A 20,990-nucleotide genomic window follows, 5' to 3' on the forward strand; every position below is an offset into this window, starting at 1 on the left:
TTGAGTATCCTCCGTTTTGGGATACCCAGCCCCTGCCATTGGAATCAGTTGATTCCTGATGGAAAACAAGATGGCCCCTGTGGCCTCTTGCTTTCTATTGCCTGTTACCTTGTTGTCCCAAAGTCCTGGGAAGCTCTGACTCTGTCCCTTCCCCCTGACTGGCTGTTGGGTGGAAGTTCCATATATGGCGTTGTTGTGAAGTCCAGTCCAGACTGGCTGGAGCCTTCCCAGTGACTGTATGTTGTAGGTACGCCCTGTGGGTGGGACCTGGGTGATGGAGTGTGTGACCAATATGCACTTCTTGTTGTGGCTGTCTGGTGTCTGGTATGAGAGACAAAGACTGAGACAGCCCTGCCCGAAACTGGCCTGAATGCAGCGTGTAGTGTTGAATGGTTGGGTACTTGTCCCAATCCACATTCATTGCTGTGAGTGTCCGAGAGGGAGGAGGATGGCCTGAATGCACTGTGTGCCTGATTGGCTGACTGAATGAATGCCCTTCTGTATGATTGGCTGTGGGGCTTGGCCCAGCAGTGTGGATGAGAGACAAGATAGTATATCTGGGGACCTCTCACCACTGGAAATTGTTCAGAAGCTGTGTCTACACTTGAAGAGTAACTGGAACTGCTGATCCTCGACGCCCAGCTGGAAGACGAAGACTTGCTGTTGCATTTGCTTCGACCTGATCTGGAAGCTGCCGAACTCGTCAAGGACTGATCCGAGAGAGGACCTGGTAAGGCGCCCTCTTCATGTGCTCCGAGGGACCATCGAGCACCGCTAACCTTCTCCGAAGCTCCCTGGAAGTCAGACCCTCGAAAGGCTGCCGACCCGAGACGGGACCGCTGAGGAGAACGAAGCAAAGCACCCGGACTTCGCCGCTGTCGAAGTCCATTGCCGTCGACCAGGATTCACAGGTTTGTGTAACCGCTGGAGGCACGTCGAAGTTGTGTTGCCCAGCCATGGGGACCACTTGACGCCGTGCCGCCGATGACCAGAGCAGCCCGCTCCTTTGCCGAACATTTGAATCGAAGGACTCCCTTGTCCGCAACATCGACCGCTCTGTCCCCTGGAGAAAGTCGAGGACAACCAATGCGCCGAGGAGAATCCGCCGGTGGGTTTCTCGCCACCTGAAGGCCACAGAGACTTCAACGACTCAACGCCTTTGTTGGGCCACAGTTCTTCGGAAACTCTTTGCAGTCCTGAACAATCCATCGCCGAGGAGCCCCGCACACCTCATCCTCGCAGGACGTCGCTGACAAGCACCACCTGGATCGACGGCGTGATCTCGGCACCCTTGAACTTCTCATCGACGCCAAGTTTACCATCTTCAACGCCTCTCGACGATCCGCGGTTTCTTCTTTAAAGGGAGTCACTCAAGAAGGATCCTTCGACGCGTCTTCGAAGAACTCTACTCCAACCAGGTACATTGGGGGGATAAAACCTTATAGGAGGGAATAAGACTCGTGAACAATATATGGACGGGGCTTGTGCTATACATCTATATTTTACAGGTTGCCCAGGTGGGGGGGATCTCCACACAGAACTGCGTCTATCGGTAGGGGCCAGTATTCTGCCTATTGTTTCACCCATCTTGCGGTCCTTCCTATCTCTATTGCTGGTTTCCTTGTTATTGATCTGTGTGACATTTTAACCGTACAGTTGATGCACTTTAATGAGATTTGTTAACATTGGTGGTACCACTTTAGAATTGTACATATTTATCATTGTTGATTTCCGAGTACAAAGTGCTTTATTGTGATCGTGTACATACCTTTGGATATTAATTATATAAAGACTGTTTTCAGTGTGTGGACATTCCTTTGTGCGGGTTCGGGGACTACACTGTACTTAAGAACCAGCCTGCATCACCTCCTGAGAAGCTAGGTCTTGATTGCTCGTCCATTGCTACCACAATAGAGAATCTTGACTGGGGTCCTCTGTGCCTCTCCTCTACCATATAGAGAGCGGAAGTACAGGCACCCCCACCAGTATCTTCACACTGGCTCAGATGAGCATGAACAGGAGAAACCTGCTTAAAAGGTGAGGATTTTGGGACTAGAGACAGAGTCGAACAGAGTCGACCACTGTGAAGAACACCCGAATAAACCGTGAACGAAGCTCGCTGCATCCTACTGGATCTTTGAATTGCCTGATGAAGCCCTGCTGCTGTGCTGAAACTCCTTTTTTTGAATTGACAAGAGAAGTTCTGGAAGGGACGATTTCTTCCCTTGGGTTAGTGGGACCAACTAACCCCGAGATGAACTCCACTGGACCATCTTCCCCAACTGGCTCTATGTTACGCTCACCTGGTCTCTGCGGAGGCATTGGGACATGGTTGCAGCCCTCCCGGGGGTGAGGTCGCTCAGGTTCGACTTCGCCCTCTGCGCTTATGTGGTGACTGGTGGTAATAGGTAATGCTGCGCGGGACTGCTCCCGTTTAGTTTTGGCGAGCACTCCATCCTGCTGCTTCTGGCAGGGGCGCTTGTATGATCTGGACAGAGTTCCTTCACTGGTCCCTTGCACGTGGTACTCCAGCCCTGCTGCAACTAAGCCACTATACTTCAGTTAAGTGTTCCCGTTTGCCTTTGTCTTTCCCCGTCTGTTTCTGTTGTATTGTAAAGTTTGTTGTCTTGCATTGCTGTCCGTTCCACTTTTGATGTTTGCTCTTTTGCCTTCTTCCCTTGCAGGTGATGTTGCCGGCCCGGCAGAAGCTGCAGAGCTTGAGGCGGCAGCAAGAAGGAATGATGAACAAAGCTGCAGCGGTACAGTAGCTGGTAAGTTGTTAAATAAGAGGCGCGCAGGGTTCAATTGCGGCGCGGCCCTAGAACGGATGTTCAAACCTGGTCTTTCTTCTTCACAGATCCGAGTTTGTGGATGCAGAGTGTGGTGCTGCGGCGTCGGGATCAAGATCACTGGATGTCAGAAGATGAGTCGGCAGATGAAGTAATGAAGCACCAGTTTCCTGGAGGTGAGTATACAGGAGAATGCCTGGTTTCAAAGGTAAGTAAACTGGTCCATGCGGCAGTGAGCATCAAGTTGCAAGCGAGCGCACAGTAACGTGAAGCACCGGCCTTAAGGATGGAGCAGCTTGTATAGCTGAGCTTCTGAAGCCACGCCCACCAGGTTCAGCCTGCCTGCCACACCCGATGAGTCAGCACATGAAGACCAGGCCTAGGGAGCCACACCCGATGAGCCAACACATGAGGATGTTCTCTGGAATAAAGGCTTTCAGCTCCTGGAAAGTTCATATAAAATAAAAGCACTCTTGCACTGAAATAAAGTGTCCCTTCTCACATCTCTATATGAGCCTGGCGCCTTTGAGACCAGCCAGGGCCCCTGTGTTTATGGGTCCCAAATGAACATAAGTGAGTCAAGTGATCCATTGCCCCCATCACTAGATGGTGTGGTTTTTGTGTTCTGGGGCCTGTGGCCATGACAGCGTACTTGTTTGCTGCTACCAGAACCGAGTCCCAGGGGTCGAGAAATCCGTAGTCTAGTGCAATGTCTGCTATCCGACCAGAAGCTCCAGGAGTCTCCTAGGGACCCTCCAGAAGCAGGACGACGAGGGCTCGAGTGCCCTCACCAGAGTGCAGGACTCAAAGTGTGAAGGAAATCCAAACAGTATCCAACATCCGAGGTGGTGCGGTTTACAAAGAGCTGAAACTGCGAAGTGCAACTGATCTGAAAAGAGCCGTAGCTGCCGCCGACATCCAAATTGCTGCTGCATGTGTCCTCCAGGCATCCTACCTCTTTTCCCCTCGACTGAGGCACAGAAACCAAGGACCTGCATCGCTGCAACCAGACAGAAGCCAGCTGGACCACTCTTCTTCTAACCAAAAGTACTGTTCAGACTTGGAGTACTTACCTCAGAGAATTTTGCTTTGCTCCCTCAGTTGAAACTTACAGTAGCTACTTTGCTAGAGTTGATTTCAGCTCTACACTCCACAAGTGTAACAGTTTGTGACCCTACAGTGATTTTCCTTTAGAAACTCTTTAGCTTTGTGCAATAATTTGTTATCTAAGAAGGGCCTCAGCTCCATAAACTGTGCTCCAATCGACTTTGGCTGTCCAGGCTACCTGCAGACTCTTCTAGTGCATTTGACTTTAATATGTTCTGTCCCTCAGCAGTGATATCTTGGTTTGTAACTATTATTGCTGGGAAAGGTTTTGTCTAGACTTCATTGGAAGATTTACATATACTCACATGCCATGAGAACCTGTTAACCCTTTTGCTTCCCTTAACCTTTTCTTTCTACAAACCTCAGAATCTACAAAGTGTACTAGTGACATATAAATGCCATTACTGTCCTTGTTAGTGAAGTCACCTCAGGGGGTAGGAAGTGTGCAAAAAGCATCTCTAAAGAGCATCTACTAGCTTTGTGTGTTTAGCAAAAAGTGTTTAAAGTATATTTGATTGTCACATGTATTGCCCTTTTAAAAGAATGCTTATTTAAAAACTGATGTTAAATAAATAACTATAACTGAAATCTTGAGTGCAAGTGTTACTTGTATTTGCGAATTTCATTGCTACAGCTCTACAGCTCACATTTACCCCTCTTGAGATAAGCCTGGCTGCTCAGTCACACTACCAACTTGTGTAGTACAGGCCTATACCAAAGGGTGGGTTACCCAATACCAAGAAGACAATTGTTGTGTAGTCTCCCACAAGGTGCTACATCAATTCTTGCCCAACACTGGGTTGGACGACCCAACAGTGTTCTCCCAGGCCTTAGGACATCCGTCCATTAAGCTAAAACCTTCAGGTGGCCAACCAAGTTGTTAGGCAAAGTTTGTTTGCAGTACCACTACTAGGAGCACTACACACAACTCTGACTAAAGGTATAAGCAACTCAACCTTTGGTATAATCTTGTACTACACAGTTTTGGTAGCGTGTTGAGCAGCCAGGCTTATTTCAAGAGGGGTAAATGTGAGCTGTGGTGGAGTTAAACAAAGATTCACAGTTACAGGTATTCAAATAAACTCTTACACTCAAGGTTTCTTGCATAAACAATAATTAATCTCAAGGTTTCTTGCATAAACAATAACTAATCAGTTATAAAGCCTTCTTCAGAAGGGAGCAATTCAATAGTAACACACAAATACACTTCAATACTGTACACTCTTAGTTTCTAAATCAGTGAAGACCCTTTTGGGATGGCCCACAGACACAACCTACACCCGCAGGTGACTTCAATAATAAGGGTGCTGGGGACATTAATATCTTACTGTTGGCATTTAGAATACTTTTAGGAATTGGTAAAAGGCAAAGGTTATTAGAACACAAGAGGCCACAAATATTCTTAAGCAGGCAAGAGTGATACAATTCAATAGGCTAAGCCAAAGTCAATGGGCAAAAAACATGTATAGGATGAAGCACTACTGGTAAGTAAATGGAAAAGTCTTTGCACAAGTTCTTAGGAGTCTTTGATGAAAAGAAGAATCACATGTAGGGCCACAAGCTGATTAGACCTTTGAGTTGTAGATGTTTCAAGCAACTCTACAGTAAGAGGTAAGTTCTCAGACTTGTTTTACAGTACCTTCGAAATGAAGAAAAGATGCAGTTGATGATGTCTGTTCCTGTGATGGGGACACTAGGGAGGACGTCGGGACTCCTGCAATGCACTGGGACGGTCAAAACTCGCAACCGGCAAACTTCACATTCAGTGGCTGTTCAGTGTTTCAGCTCCTTGTGTCTACGGCAAATAGCAACACTGCGGTTCCTGGCTGTCGAGATCGACATTCCTTTCTTCTGGGGTCCTGCACTCTGTCGAGGGGGCTCAGGCTTGGTCAGTCCTGCTTCTTGGGAGTCTGGATGATCTTACAAAAGTTCTAGGCCAGCTTAAAAGCAACGCACACAATCTAGTGTTCCTCTCCCTGGCTATACTGTTTCCAGCAGCAACTCTGGATATTCAACCATCTATGAGATGGATGTCCAGGTGGCTTACTTTGGAGTTGATTGGTCCCACCAACTCAAGGGGGGGGGGAGTTGTCCTTGCAGGGGCTGCTCTGTCGATACGAACTTGGCGTTTTGGCACTGCAGCAGGGCTTCACCGGGCAAGCCAACGATCCAGGAGTTGCAGCAGGTGACCTCTTGAAGTTCTTCTTCGGTTCCTTCGTCAAGTGGTCGACTCTGATTTCCAAGCCAAAGAACTCGCCTTTTATTCAGTTCTCTCCCATTCATTCCAGCCTAGCTGTCAATCACCCAGCCCGGTGGCTGGCCTTGCCGTAACAGTCAGCCAGCCAATCACCACAGAGTGCATTTAGGTTTCCTAGGAGACTACGCACAGGGAGTTTCGGGCACCTCCCTCACTTCCTGCTACCCCAGACACTCTGGAGCCAGAGGCAGGCTTCACTCCCGAATCCTGCCAAAGGTGAAATGAACAAAGAGACCAAACCTGGTTTGGCACGCAGAGAAAAATCTCAAGAAGGACCTTTCCACAAAGAAATGGCGAAAAAATATGACCGGGCGCCATTTTGACAAAGATGGCGTCCGTGCATGCTTTGCTGTAGCTGCGAATGCAGCCCGCGGTAAATGCACACCATGGCAGTTCAAACGAAATCACTGCCACCAGCCATTCAATGAGAAAAGGGCAACATAAAAAATGTTACATGAGAAACTAGACAAAGGGGATACTAGGTAACCCCTCCAGCACGCTATGGTAAGATAGTGTGTGCTGGGTCTAGTAAGTTAAAATGGTAGGTAAAGTCAATTTAACTTTACTGCTCTGGGAAACAGTAGTTTATCCCAGAGAAGGTATTTAAACCTTTGGGAAATATGGAAGACTTCCCTGTGTCACTGCACTGAAGGTGCTGTGTGATACAATGTAAAAGATGATGCCAATGGAGTTTGTCAGACTCCACAACCAAAAGAGAAACCGAGGTAAAATTCACATAAAAATACATAAGTGGGAAAAGGGGCCTCATTCTTTCCAGGTTAAAAAAATCAAGCCCTCAAAATCCAGCAAAGTTCCAGGGGGTCTCTAAGGTGGAGGGAATTAGCACATTTCTGAGAATTCTCCCTAAAACCAGTCCCCCTGAACTCTTTGAATCAAAATGTGTAACATTCTACGAAAAGCATCACCTGTGCATTTGACAACTTTGACAGAGTCTGCCTTCCTTTGTTGTTGCGCCCAAGGGTTACTGGTACCCCAGCTCCTCCATCTGACCTTTGACACTCCCATTCCCCAGATGGGGTGATACTTCTAAAGCTAAGGCTTTCTTAGGTGTGTTAACCTACCAATATTGCTAGTTCAGTAAATGTTGGTTAATGTATCATTTGCTAACCTGAAACTGCTCTTGTACTTACCCGATTATCATCTAAAGGTCTACTGCCTGAATGAGTATTGCTACAGCAAATATCTAGTGTCAATATCTGTGTGAACTGTGTTTACTTACCTGAATTGTTTTGAATTGGACACTGCCTCGTACAGAGAATAAGAATATTTGTATATAACTACAGTGTGCGTTTCCTGGCCTACAAGTGTGCTCAAAAGGTATTTGTACTCAACTACAGCCCTTCTCCCATTGTGTTTTTCTTACCCCTTTACCTCTGATTTTTCCAGATGACTTTGTGGATGATCTGGGGGGCTCTGTTAGGCAGAAGCCTGTGCAGTGCCCTCAGGGACCACTACACACAGTTAAGACTACAAGTGGTAATACAAGTTCACCTTTGGTACAAGCCTGTACTACTATGTTAAAGTGGTGGTAGTAGTAGCAGTAGCGGAGCAGCCAGGCTTATCTCAAGAGTATATGAGCAGTAGCAGAGATTACACAAAGGACCACAAGCACATTTATTTTTAAACCATCCGTTATAAAACACTTCACTTCTATAGATTGGAAACCACACGTAAAATACACCACACACAACCAATTCCACTTGTGCCAGTAAATTCAAGGTAAGTACATTAGGATTTGACAGACCGGTGTTGCGATACTAACGGGTACCCGCGGAAAGAAATGCTCACGAAGTTAAAACACACTTTGTACTTAAGAATTTAAAACAAGGGAAAAGGGAATAAAAATCAAAGGCAATACTTTTTCAAGGCAAGGAGACTCGAGGACAAGTTCAAAGATGCAGATTAAAGTAAATATGTGGCAAGCCCTGACGAGGACTGCTTCGTACCACTTCTGGTAGGCGGCTGGTTCCGCCACTTTTGCCAGGAACGGCGGGGACAGATGCAGCTCAACGGGGAGGGCCAGGTTGTGAGCCATGTGTAGTAACTCCCTTCCTTCCAGACGGACCAGAAGACCCCCAGTACCGGGGGGTCCAGTACCCACCTGGGGATGCGTGATCTGGGGACCCATAACCATTCATCGAGCGTGACTGGTGCGAGTAGCCTATTGTCCAGGGCCACCCACTGCTTTTCCGTCCCAGGGTTGAAGTGGTCAACAAGGATCCTCAGCTGATGGGGAATATTCATGAGCATGTGAATCCATGCCAGACCCATGCTGGAGAACAACAGTTACAGGTAAGTAACTTGTTCCTTCTTTCTTTATCGACAGTTGCATCGTGCAGCTGCACCCGACCGGAAGAATCCTCAAACCCGCAATTCCTGGGTACCTTTCACTGGAACTAATGTCCGAAGGAGCCTGTTAGGGAGAATTCTCATTTTATGGTTAATTCCCCTTACCTAGTGAGTCCCTCAGCAGCTTTGCTGGATTTCTGGAGTTTATTTTTTCCACTTGGTAAGAGTGAGCTTTTCCTCCACTCTTACCTGTGTTTTGCCATATGTATTTCATTTGTTTTTGTGATTGTGGTCTCTGGAGTACACCACTTCAGTAGCCCCACACGTTTGTGTGTTACACAGCACCTTCAGTGCAGTGACACATGGTTGTCGTTTCGACTTCCCACCGACTCCATTTCTGGGGCGGACTACTGTCCCCCAGAAAAGGGTATTTTTGCCATTAACTCTACACAGTCATTTAACCACAGATCCAGTACACCCTATCTTATATGGAGTATTGGAAAGGGTTAACTCTTAGCCCTTTTTTATCTTGAAGCATTGTTTCGCTCCCTTAACATTAAGACTTGGCTGGTGGCAGTGATATCTACCCTAATTTTCCTACCGCTATTATATTACCTAAAGTGGTATTGTTTTAGGCTATTTTAGTAGCCTCAAACTTTAAACCCGCTAGACCAAATACTTTTTATTTCAGCTCCGGTTGGGTTTAATCGCCATTTCTTTTTGTTAACATCCTTCTTGGGTTTTTCTTTGCGCGGCAATCCAGGTTTGCCTCCGTTGTTCACTGATCTTTTGCGGGCTTCTGACCAGAAGGCCTCCTTTGGCGTCTGAATGTCTAGGTGGGCTGAATGTGAGGGAGGGGTGTAGTCACTCCCTGCACAGGGTCTCCTTGGAGACCCAAGTCACTCTTTGTATTGATTGGCTGAGGTGGTTGTCCAGGCTGGACAACCCTCCTGCTGGGTGATTGACAGCCAGGCTGTGTGAATGGGGGTTTTTGCGCATAAAAGGCAGGACTCTTGGGCTAGAAGTCAGAGTTGCCACTGGAACTACAAGGAACCGAAGAGAAGTGGAGAGAACGACTGCTGCAACTACCCCGTCCCGGTGAAGCCCTGCTGCAGTCCTGAGCTATCTACCCTTCGACAAGAGAAGATCCATTCCGGAGTCTTCTTCCCTTGAGCCTGGTGGGGATAATCAGCTCATCTACTTCATCTACTGTGTTCTGCTTGAGGAAACGGGGTGAACCTCTTTTCTCCATCTTCAAGGCTTGCCCTTGTCTTCCCTCCTTCTTATAACTTTTGATTCCGAACATTGACAATATCGAAGTACTCTTGGCTACGTTGAATAGTGAACTGTCTGACTGTGTGATCTTCGGCAACAGGTGCCCGGTGTCACTTAACCCTGGCTCCGGCCCTTTGACTCTTGAACTCCTGTCTGAGTGTTTCTCGATTCTCGCTGCCTAACCAAAATATTGCCTGTGATTTTTGCCTCCTACTCCCTCTGGGTATCTCGGGTGCTAAGTGTGTTTTTGCCCCGGTAGCATTTCATGTCACGGATACGCCTTTAGTTATTAGACCGAGCTGTCAAAAAGTGATTGCAATCGTATTCACAGTAACTTGTTGTGTTCGTAACACCCGTCCATTCAAACACAGGGTACTTACTTTTAGCCTTACAGTACAAAGTGAATTGGTTAGATGATGTATATTTTTCGTGTGGTTTTAAATCTAATAGAAGTGTTGAGTTTACAACAAATGGTTTAAAAATAAATGTACTTATATTTTTCTACCTGAAACCTTGAGTCAGTGTTTGCTTGAGTCACAGTAATTGTGGTCCCTTTGTGTAATCTCTGCTACTGCTCATATACTCTTGAGATAAGCCTGGCTGCTCCGCCACTGCTACCACTCCGATATAGTAGTACAGGCTTGTAGCAAAGGTAAAACTTGTATTGCCACCTGTAGTCTTAATTGTGTGTAGTGGTCCCTAAGGGCACTGCACAGGATTCTGCCTAACCACCCCAATGTAAAAAGCTTGCGTGATACAAAAGTATCCCTATTGCACTACACTGTAAAGTGATGAATGCAATGTAAAAATGTTTTTAAAAGTACAAGAATTCAACGGGGAAAAACAGTTTCGCAGTACTGATAGTCTGAAGGACAGACCAGTTTCCCCATAACAATGAGCACAATAAAAGTGAAGCTGAAGGCTTTACTTCCCTACAAAAAGTCAGGTCAGGATAAAAACAGCAAAAAGAATGGTGGTCCATAGAAAACTAATGGGGGAAAGTTGCAAAAAGAAATATTACCCAACACTGATCATCTTCCCGATAAGACAGACAGGTCAAAAGCAAACAATAAAACAATAGCAAAACATGAAAGTGTCCCATCGTAGATGGCGAATGGAGTGGAGCAGAGGAGCAAGAATCCCCCCCACCCCATCAAAGACCACGGCATATGGTTTCACATACAGGAAAAAGTCACAAACCAAGTCCATGGTACATTGTCTAGTAGAAAACCCAACTGTTTAAAATGTTTACAGCCCGCTCCTCTTCCCACCCCATCAGTACCTGTGGTGTTGTCACGCAGAAGCTGGTGGTCTGTATCAATGATGGGGGATGTTGCGGAGCCCCCCAACACGCTTCCTGGAGTAACATAGGGGTCAGACTCTGGGTCAATATTTTGAATACCTTTCCATGGCACACCTGGTTGGAACTCTGTAGGAGAAAGAGGAGACTAAAGATGAGAAAATGCAGATCATTCAGAATTCTAATTTCTTTGATGAATGCTTCAGTTTCATGCTTTGGTATTTTTACTGAACAGATTTTTTCAAAGACCAAATGATGTGGGGTAGAAACGAATGTGGCTGATTTCAAGGCTCAATTTTAGGGAAAAGGCTTTGGGGTAGCTTCATACCTGGGGGCCAGCTGGCATTACTGGCTTTGTTTCCAATCTTGTTTGACGGTGGAGATTTGACAGGGAGCCAGCTATCCCCAGTCTGACCTGGGTGACCCCCGAGGTGGTCACTGGATATCATGTCATACTGGTTGTAGGGCGAGCCTCCTCGGGCCTTGCCTGGGGGTACAATGGCTCCTGGATAAAGAAAAGAGGAAAGTTCAGTAAGGATAGATCTACAGTCTTTCACATTGCAACAGGAAGCTTGCAAACTAATAACACTGCACTAGAAAGAAGAAAATAAAATCAGCAACAAACAAAGGAGTTGGACAACACTATAAAATACAAACAGTCAGATTCTTCAACACACAAATGTCAACCATCACAGAAACTCTATGCTTTGTCTTTATCTTAAGGCCGGTGCCCAAGATAACCTGCTGCAGGATGGTAGTGGAGGAGGGGCGAATTCACTGTAAATGTTTTGGCTCATCTCTGAAATTGTGGGATCTAGAAAAAATTGCCAAGACTAAGAGCTAAGGCAGGTGCTCACAGCCCTGTGCTTAAAGTGCAAGAGCAACTTCCTAAACTGAGGCAAGCGGCTCCTACACTTTCCTTGACTACAAAGAAAGCAACCAACAGGCGAGCAAAAAAAAACATTGAGTTGGGAGAGTAGGGTGAACTAAAATATAAGGTAATTAGAGTATCACTTTGAGCAAATGGGATGATCACAGAGGTGTCATGTAATTAAGCTTTATACCACTTGGAAGGTATTTAAATAATTTGCTGCAGGTGACAGGTAAGGGATGCAGCTCATAGAATTCTCTACTGAATTGACCCCAATTGTTATTATTAACAGTGAAGTCAATGATCAGGTGGGATGTTTGGCTAAAAAGATTTTTAGTTCTTACTGCTGGGGGAGAAGAAGAATTTGCGTAAATTTATCCACGATTCAGTCTGATAGGAACCAATGGGAGACAGGTCAAGGTTCAGATTACCGGAGCTTAACATTGCTCTCGATGAGGAGCAGCACCCAAAGGTAAGCATAGGATCAAATGAGAAACAGTTCTTAGTGGTCAACAGATTTCTTTGATCCTTGCGGCCTCTAATTTTATTAGTACCGTCTTGAGACATTTTTATATTTTCTGAACTTTATGACTGTTTGATAATGAACCTGGCAATGCAAGGATAACTTGCATATGATCTTTTAGTCCATGTAAACTATTTGAATGTCATAATGTGAATTTTATATGCAACTGTGATTCGTTTTTTTGTTCTTCATAATTTTGTATGAAAAGGTTATTTAGAACCATAAAACAATAAAGAAGAAAAAAAAACATTTCCCAAATTTTGCCTTCATTCTTTTTGAGACCACCAACATATTTATGGTTATTTTTGTTGTACACAACATTATGGACAGTGAGGTGCCTTTTTCATCTCAAATGCCTCTGCAACATGTTCAGATAGCACTGGCCAGTCCCCAAAGCTGCCAGTGCAGGGGTACTGACACCACATTATACTTTCTTGTGCAGCAGTACTACCATTCCTATGGTCAGTAGTAGAGTGTGTTATTACTTTATCGCTACATTTATTTTTTACTCCTACCTTGTGGTATCACCCATCTCTATGTAATCACTGGTTTCGTTTGGCCTTGGATGTATCCTGAGAAATTAGGCCAGATCGGGCCAGGAGGACGTGGTACCCAGACTTTCTGGACATGTCCATCTGCCCTCCAATACGTCTTCCGCAAAGAGAGGATCTTCTCTCGCAAGAGGAAGGTCTGGTTCTCTATCGAGAGGTCAAAATGCTCAGCCTTCACGCATGGTTTCTGAGAGGCTGAGATATAAGGATTGGGACCTCCCGGACGACGTAATGGAGATTTTGCATTCGGCCAAAAGGCCAGCAACCAAATCTTTGTACCAGTGTCGTCGGAATAAATTCAGTAACTGGTGCAAGGACAAAAATGTGGACCCTTTTCAATGGGGCAGTCCTATGGTGCTGTCCTTCCTATTGCATCTGGCCAATCTGGGGCTCCAGGTTGGAACATAAAAGGATATTTGGCCACGCTTTCCATTTTTTAAGCGCTCCTCTGAGGTGGTTTCATATTTCAAGATTCCATTAATTGTCCAATTTCTGAAGGCACTCACGACGTGCACCCTCCAGTATATTTAATGTCCCAGCCTGGGATTTAAATCTTGTGTTAAAGTTTCTAACAGGTATACCCTTTGAGCCATTACATTCTTGCCCTTTAAGCCTCTTAACACTGAAAACTGCCCTTCTTGTGGCGCTAACATCAGCCTTGAAGGGTGAGTTGCAAGCTCTTTCATGCAAACCCGCTTGTATCACTTTCATTAAGGATAAGGTAGTCTTTAGAGTTAAACCATCTTTCTTACAGAAAGTAGTTTCTGACTTTTGCTCGTCACAAAAAATACACTCCCAAATTTCTACCCTCTGCCTCATTTGGTTAAAGAGGATGAGAGGTTACATAGACTAGACCCAAAAAGAGTTTTTATATATCGAGAATGGCAAAACTACGCCAAGATGACCAACTTTTTGTGGTATATACTGGTCCTAAATTGGGATTGGGGGTGACGAAGCAGACTATATCCCGCTGTATTACTCTAGCTATTGGGGAGTGTTAGTCTGGCTGGAAAGGAACCGCCGGAATGGCTTTGGGCTCATTCTACGAGGGGCATGGAAACTTCAGCGGCTCTTCAGAGGGGAGTCCCCGTGATTGACATCTGCTCAGCTGCAACTTGGGCGTCAATTCATACCTTTGTTAAGCATTACGGCTTAGACTCTCCTTCCCAGGAAGGCCTTTTCGCAAAAGGCAGTACTTCATTCCATCAATGGTCTAAATAGTACTCCCGCCTCCTAAATTATCACTGCTTTGGGAGTCTAACAGATGAGGAATACGTGCGAGGACACAATCCATTCGAAGAACAAGTTACTTACCAATTGTAACGTTCTTTCGACTGGATGTTCCTCCCACGTATTCCTCATTGCCCCAGCCAACCTATCCCGCTTTTCAATTTACGTGATTTACACTTTGCGTTTCCGACGAGCTTACAGTGTGGGGCACGCCTGCATGGTTCCTTGAATTTTACAACGAAAAAACTGAACTGAAGCCAATGGGCGCAGCACAAGCTATTTGTACTACTGGTGACGTCGCCACGCCACAGCGGCCCTCGAGGGACATCGACGCCACAACCTCATGCACAGCGCCCTCTGCCAAGAATTTATCTTCCAAAGCTGGCGAGATACGAATATCACAGAAGAGGAATACGTGGGAGGACACAATTCATATGAATGCTTGTTTTGTAGTCTTTAATTTGCACGTCTTGGATTCATGTCTTGTGATATCCTGGCTCCTGGTGTTCCATTGACCACTTCTGGTTTGGCAGAACCAATGGCCCTGTCTGGAGTCTACTACAGCGGCATCGAAGCAAGACACTTTGACATCCGAGTCAAGGTGCATTACACCCCTATCGAAAGGTTTTCTGAGCAGCTGACGCAGGAATGGATATCTAACTGATTAGAAATCTGTGGGAAAAAGGCAATCCATTGCATCTCTTGTCCAGGAGAAACCTACCATAGATGTCTCCCTCCCTTGAACCAGAGGGCACAACTTGTTTGCAAATCTTTTCTACATTTGGAGTGCTCCAGTCCGGAAAGGGCTACACATCTTGAGGGCATCCCTACTGATCCTGGACAATAGCTATTGTATCTGTTGCAGACTGTCCGAAATCAGAGGGACACAGAGGGTCATCATCTTTGTGGCTCTGATGCTGCTTGTAGGCTCTGTGTTGTTAGCCCACTGGAGAGGGAATTATTTGTCCTTGCTAACTGCAGACCATTTCCAGGGTCAACCTCAATCTGCTCTGCTCAGCTGCATCGTCATGGGTCCATCATGAGTTACTTGGGTTTCTATGGTCTCACACACTTTACCTCGTTCCAAGAACTGCGATCATCCCAGTCACAGTCAGCCTCGTCTTTGGAGACGTAACATGGTTTAAGTTACTTACCTGTAACTATTGTTCTCTAGTGTGGGTCTGGCATGGATTCACATGCTGAAGAATATTCCCAGTCGTCAGGCTAGGATTCCTCAGTAAAGGAAGAAGTTACTTACCAATCGGCAACTTTCTTTCGATTGGATGTTCCTCCAACATATTCCATATCTTTGACATCTAATGTCCACAGCTGTGTACTTCGGAAACTTTTTTTTTTTTTCGGCAGAGGGCGTCCTGCGCCGATGTCCCTCGAAGGCCTCCGTCGAGGGCGACATCACCGGATGTTATAAATAAATAGGACCCACGGCGCCCGTAGCCTCCATAACGTGTGACCAGCACATATCCAATGCCTGCTTGACTGCACATAGCCTTGCGGAAACGTAAGCTCCAATCGCATAGGAAATTCTCCAGAGGGGCAGGCTGGAGGGGCGATGTGGAATACACCGGAGGAACATCCAATCGAAATAACGTTACCTGTTGGTAAGTAACTTGTAATTCAAATTGATTGCGTCCTCCAATGTATTCCACAGCTTTGACAGACTCCCAAAGCAGTACCAGGAAATGGAGGAGGGGAAAAGAATTTAGAGTACCCAATCAGATGGCAGAATAAAGCACTGCCTTACCAAAGGCCATATCTTGACCATGGAGTGTATCCAGGGAGTAATGTTTAACAAAGGTGTGGATAGAAGCCCATGTGGCTGCATCACAAATGTTCCATATAGGAACTCCCCGTTGTAGGGCTGTGGAAGTAGCCACACCCCTAGTGGAATGAGCTTGCAAACCTTCCAGAGGGTTCTTGCCCGCCAAACGGTAACATTCAGAAATGGTAAGGATAATCCACCTTGACAAGGTCTGTTTTGACACAGCCTGGCCCAATCAGTGACCAGCATACCCCACAAAGAGGTGATCGACCACTCTGACCCTGGACATCCTAGAAATATAGAAGCTCAGAGCACTCCTAGGATACAATCTATGGAGCCGCCCCTCTTCCTTACGAGGATGAGGAGGCGGATAGAAAGAAGGAAGAACCACTTTCTGGCCCAAATGAAATTCAGATACTACCTTAGGTAGAAAAGAAGGACGTACTCCAAGTAGAACCCTGTCCTTGTGGAACACAGTAAAGGGCGGCTTAGATGAAAGTGCCTGCAATACACTCACTCTGCGAGCGGAAGTAACCGCAACCAAGAACACAGTCGTGAAAGACAATCTCAAAGGACAAGAGTGCAAAGGTTCAAACGGAGCATCCATTAGAAACTTCAAAACCAAATTCAAGTCCCAAACCGGCACCTGGAAAGGGGACGGCGGGAATACATTAGTCAGCCCTTTAAGAAACTGAGAAATCAAAGGAATCTTAAAGTAAGAACATTCTTCAGACAAGCACTTATAGATATACAGCGCCGCCAGGTAACCTTTAATGGTACTCACTTGAAGGCCTCTGTGGGCCAAAGAAAGTAAAGACAAAACCATAGGAATGGAACACTGAAAAGGATCAACATTTTGTCCTCCGCACCAGTCGCAAAACCTACGGCAACGGCAACAGTACAGGGATTTTGTTGCTGGCCTTCTGCCCGAGAGCAACACCTCCATCACATAATCCGGGAGGTCCCAATACTTATACCTCAACCTTTCAGATACCAAGCGTGAAGGTTGAGAGTCCTGACCTCTGGATGGAGAACATGATGCCCCCTTCCCCCACTTACCCCCTGTCGCGAGAGCAGATCCTCTCAGAAGGGAAGACGGCGTGGAGGGCAGATGAACATTTCTAGAAGGTCCAGGTACCACGCTCTCCTGGCCCAATCCGGAGCAACGGGGATCATGTGGGATCCGAATCTCCGTAGCACTTGAGGAATGACGGGGACTGGAAGAAACTCGTACAGCAGTGGGAATGATCTTTCCACTACGAATGCATCTCCTAAGGCTCCTCTCGGAGGAAATGATCTTGAGCAGAATCTCTGGCACTTCCGGTTGACACTGGTGGAGAAGAGATCCACTTGTGGGGTTCTCTAAAGGGCGAAGATCTCCGGAAGGACTTCCTGAGCCAACTCCCACTCGTGAGAGATCGTGCTCTGCCTGCTCAGACCGTCCTCTGCCGCATTTTCGTCTCCGGGCAGATGAACCGCTGAGAGAGAAATGCCCTGCTGGATTGCTCAGACCCAGAGCTGCATTGCCTCTCTGTGCAACGGGAGTAACCCTACCCCCTTCTCTTTTGTTGAGGTAATGCATGGCCACTGTGTTGTCCGCCATGATCAGGGCAGTCTTCCCCCGCACAGATGGCAGAAACGCCTTCAGGGCTAGCCTGATGGTCCTCAGCTCTAACAGATTGATGTGGAGTTTGGACTCAGATGGAGACCAACAACTGCTGGCGGTCAAGTCGTCGGCATGAGCGCCCCATCCTGTGAGGGAAGCATCCGTCACTACAGTCACCTAGGGCCATGGTTGCCAAAACGACTCCCCTTCATTAGGTTCCCTTCATTGGACCACCACAGAAGATCCTGGGAGACCGAGATTGGAATCTGAACGGGATCCGACATCTGAACTGCGACCACTGCATCTCGAGGACCCAATTGCAGGGATATCATCCTCAGCTTGGTCTCTGGCACCAGAAAAATGCAGGATGCCATGAGGCCCAGCAACCTTAAAAAATTGAAAGCAAGGAGACTCTGGGTATGTTAAAACTTGTCCACCATCTGCACAATTTGATGAGCCCTTACCTTGGGGGCGAGCACTTCCCCCAAGGACGTGTCCAACACAGTCCCGATGTACTGGCGCCGTTGGGAAGGTGTTAGATGCGATTTCTTGAAATTGAGGGAGAAGCCCAGCCTGTGGAGCCAGCGGCAGGTGAGACCGAGGTGATCCAAAGCTTGTTCAGGGGAGTGCGTCCGGATCAGCCAGTCGTCCAAGTAGGGGCAGACTTGAATCCCCCCTCGCCTGAGGTACGCTGCGACCACCATCATTAGCTTAGTGAAGACCCTCAGGGCGGAGGTCAATCCGAATGGCAGGACCCAAACCTGAAATTGCGAGTCGCCAGCCGCAAACCTCAGGTACTTTCTGTGCTTGGGATGTATCGGCACATGAAAGTAAGCATCATGTAGGTCCAGAGACACCAACCAATCCTGAAGTTGAAGGGCTTGGAGGACTTGAGAAAGAGTAACCATCTTGAACTTGTCCTTCCTGAGAAGTTTGTTCAACCAACGCAAGTCCATTATGGGTCTCAATCACCCCTGTCTATCTTTGGGATCAAAAAATAAGGGCAATACCAACCCCTGTTCCTCTCCGCTGCAGGCACCCGTTCTATGGAACAAGTTACTTACCTGTAACTGTTGTTCTCCAGCGTGGGTCTGGCATAGATTCACATTCTCATGAATATTCCCCGTCGTCAGGCCGGGAATCCTCGGTAAAGAAAAAATCAGTATCAGTTTAGTTTCTGATCTGTCTTTCTTACTAGTAACCAATCACTGATCTCTGGGTCATACTGCCCCCAGCCAATGACTGCCCTCTCCCTAAGCCCCTCCTCTGGCAGCCATCTTAAGATTTGGTAGCACGTAAAGTGGCAGTATGACCAAGTGAAGAGCCGCAGAGGGGTAGGGGGGAGGGTTTGCATGTGAATCCATGCCAGACCCATGCTGGAGAACAACAGTTACATGTAAGTAACTTGTTCCTTCCCCAGCATGGGGTCTGGCATGGATTCACATGCTCATGAATACAAGAATACACATGCACACATGCACAACCACAGGAGGTAGCAAAAGGCTCAACATTAAGCATTACATAAGCTCAACATTAAGCAACTCTTACCTCCTCACTAGGCCCACCTTGAGGCGAACAGGTTGCGCAGCACTGCCTGGCCGACCCAGGACTCCTCCCTGGAGTCCCGATCGACGCAGTAGAATCTCGTGAAGTTGCGAGTTAACCTCCACGTAGCAGCCCTGCAGATGTCCATCAGGGGCACACCAGACAGGAACGCTGTAGTAGCAGCGATCGCTCTGGTCGAATGGGCTCTGACAGCCAGGCAACGGTCGGTTTGCCAACCGATGACAGTGCATGATGAAGCCGGAGAGCCATTGGAAATGGAAGCCTTCGAGAGAGCCTTCCCTTGGTTCACAGGTCCAAAGTTCACAAATAGCTGTGATGTCTTCCAAAAACTCTTTGTGCGGTCCACGTAGAACTTCAGCGCTCTAGCCACATCCAGCGAGTGCAAAGTCCTCTCGGCCGGGGACGAAGGCGACGGAAAAAAAACAGGTAACACCAAGGGCTCATTGAGGTGGAAGTCCGACGGCACCTTGGGCATAAATAAGGGGTGCGTCCTCAGCACCACCCTCGTGTCGTGAAAAGTCAAGTTTGGAGGCTTGCAGGATAGGGCCTGGATCTCTCCCACTCGTCGTGAGGCGGTGATGGCCACAAGAAACCAGTCTTCCATGACAGGAACGTCAACGGTGCCGAATGCAGGGGCTCGAATGGCGCCCCCATGAGCCTGGTCAGCACCACGTTGAGCTCCCACGCCGGGGCAGGAACGATCGGAACAGTCCCTTCATAAATTCCTTCACCAGGCGATGGGACCACAAGGACACCCGTTCTGTGGTTCTGGTGTATCGTGAGATTGCAGCCAGATGTATCTTGATGGAGGCGTGAGCCAGTCCAGAATTGGCCAGCAACAGTAGGTACGGCAGCACTTGAGGGGCTGTAATCCGTAGAGGGTTAATCTTCTGTGCACGGCACCAGACAGAGAACCTCTTCCACTTATGTCCGTAGCACTTGAGGACGCCCTGGCCTTTGCAAGAACCTCTCTGCAGTCGGCCGGGATATCGTACCCTCCAAACTCTAGTGCTGCAGGAGCCAGGCCTGCAAGTTCAGCGACTCTGGGTCATGATGAAGTATGGCGCCTCCTTCTCTGGAGAGAAGATCTGCGTCCGTTGGCAGCTTGACAGGTGGGGCCGCTGACAAGTCCAGAAGGTACGGGAACCGGATCGCTCGTCGGAAGGTCTCGTTGAGCGGGATACTGTCCTCGAAGCTGCCCATCGCTTGGATCCAGCGGGTGTCGAGAAACTCTTGCAGAGGGCGCATCCGAAGACTGCACAGGCGCACGAGATATATGCAGGAGGACATCATCCCGAGGAGTGACTTGATGGACCTCACACTGGCCACGTCCGTGGCCAGCAGACGCTGCACCTGGCCCAGGATGGCCTTCGTCCTTTCCTCCGACGGCGAGGCCAGACACGCCACTGTGTCGAGCTTGGCTCCCAGAAACAGTGTGACTTGCGATGGAACCAGGTGGGATTTGGGAAAGTTGATGGAGAATCCCAGGTCCGTGAGCAGCTGGACGGTCTTCGTGTGTGTTCTACGGCGAGCTCCCTTGTCCTTGCTCGGATGAGCCAGTCGTCCAGGTAGGGGTAGATGTGGATCCCGTGCAGGTGCAGTCCCACCGCCACAGGTGCAAGGCACTTGGTGAACACCCTGTGTGCCGACTTCAATCCGAACGGGAGGGCCTTGAACTGGTAGTGTCGTCCTTGGACCACGAAACTGAGGAACTTTCGGTGTCCTTTTAGAATGGGGATGTGGAAGTACACATCCTCCAAATCCAACGACGACAGGAAATCGCCCTCCTCCAGCTGTCCCAGCATGTGCTGGAGGGTGACCATCC

The 20,990-nt window shown here is 47.6% G+C and overlaps 1 protein-coding gene across 9 annotated transcripts in view; it reads right to left on the reverse strand.

Moving 5' to 3' along the window:
- Positions 1 to 20,990, reverse strand: part of TNRC6B (trinucleotide repeat containing adaptor 6B) — a 2,246,995-nt gene that overhangs the window by 321,704 nt on the left and 1,904,301 nt on the right. For all 9 annotated transcript variants that reach the window (XM_069652930.1, XM_069652926.1, XM_069652923.1 and 6 more), the window contains 2 exons: positions 11,367 to 11,543; positions 11,021 to 11,167 (listed from right to left, as the gene is read on the reverse strand). In XM_069652930.1, the coding sequence (XP_069509031.1) occupies positions 11,021 to 11,167; positions 11,367 to 11,543 (324 nt within the window). The remainder of the gene's footprint in view (positions 1 to 11,020; positions 11,168 to 11,366; positions 11,544 to 20,990) is intronic.

Source organism: Ambystoma mexicanum, chromosome 3q, assembly GCF_040938575.1.
Source record: "Ambystoma mexicanum isolate Mex_15411 chromosome 3q, UKY_AmexF1_1, whole genome shotgun sequence".
Classification (NCBI taxonomy): Eukaryota; Metazoa; Chordata; class Amphibia; order Caudata; family Ambystomatidae; genus Ambystoma; species Ambystoma mexicanum.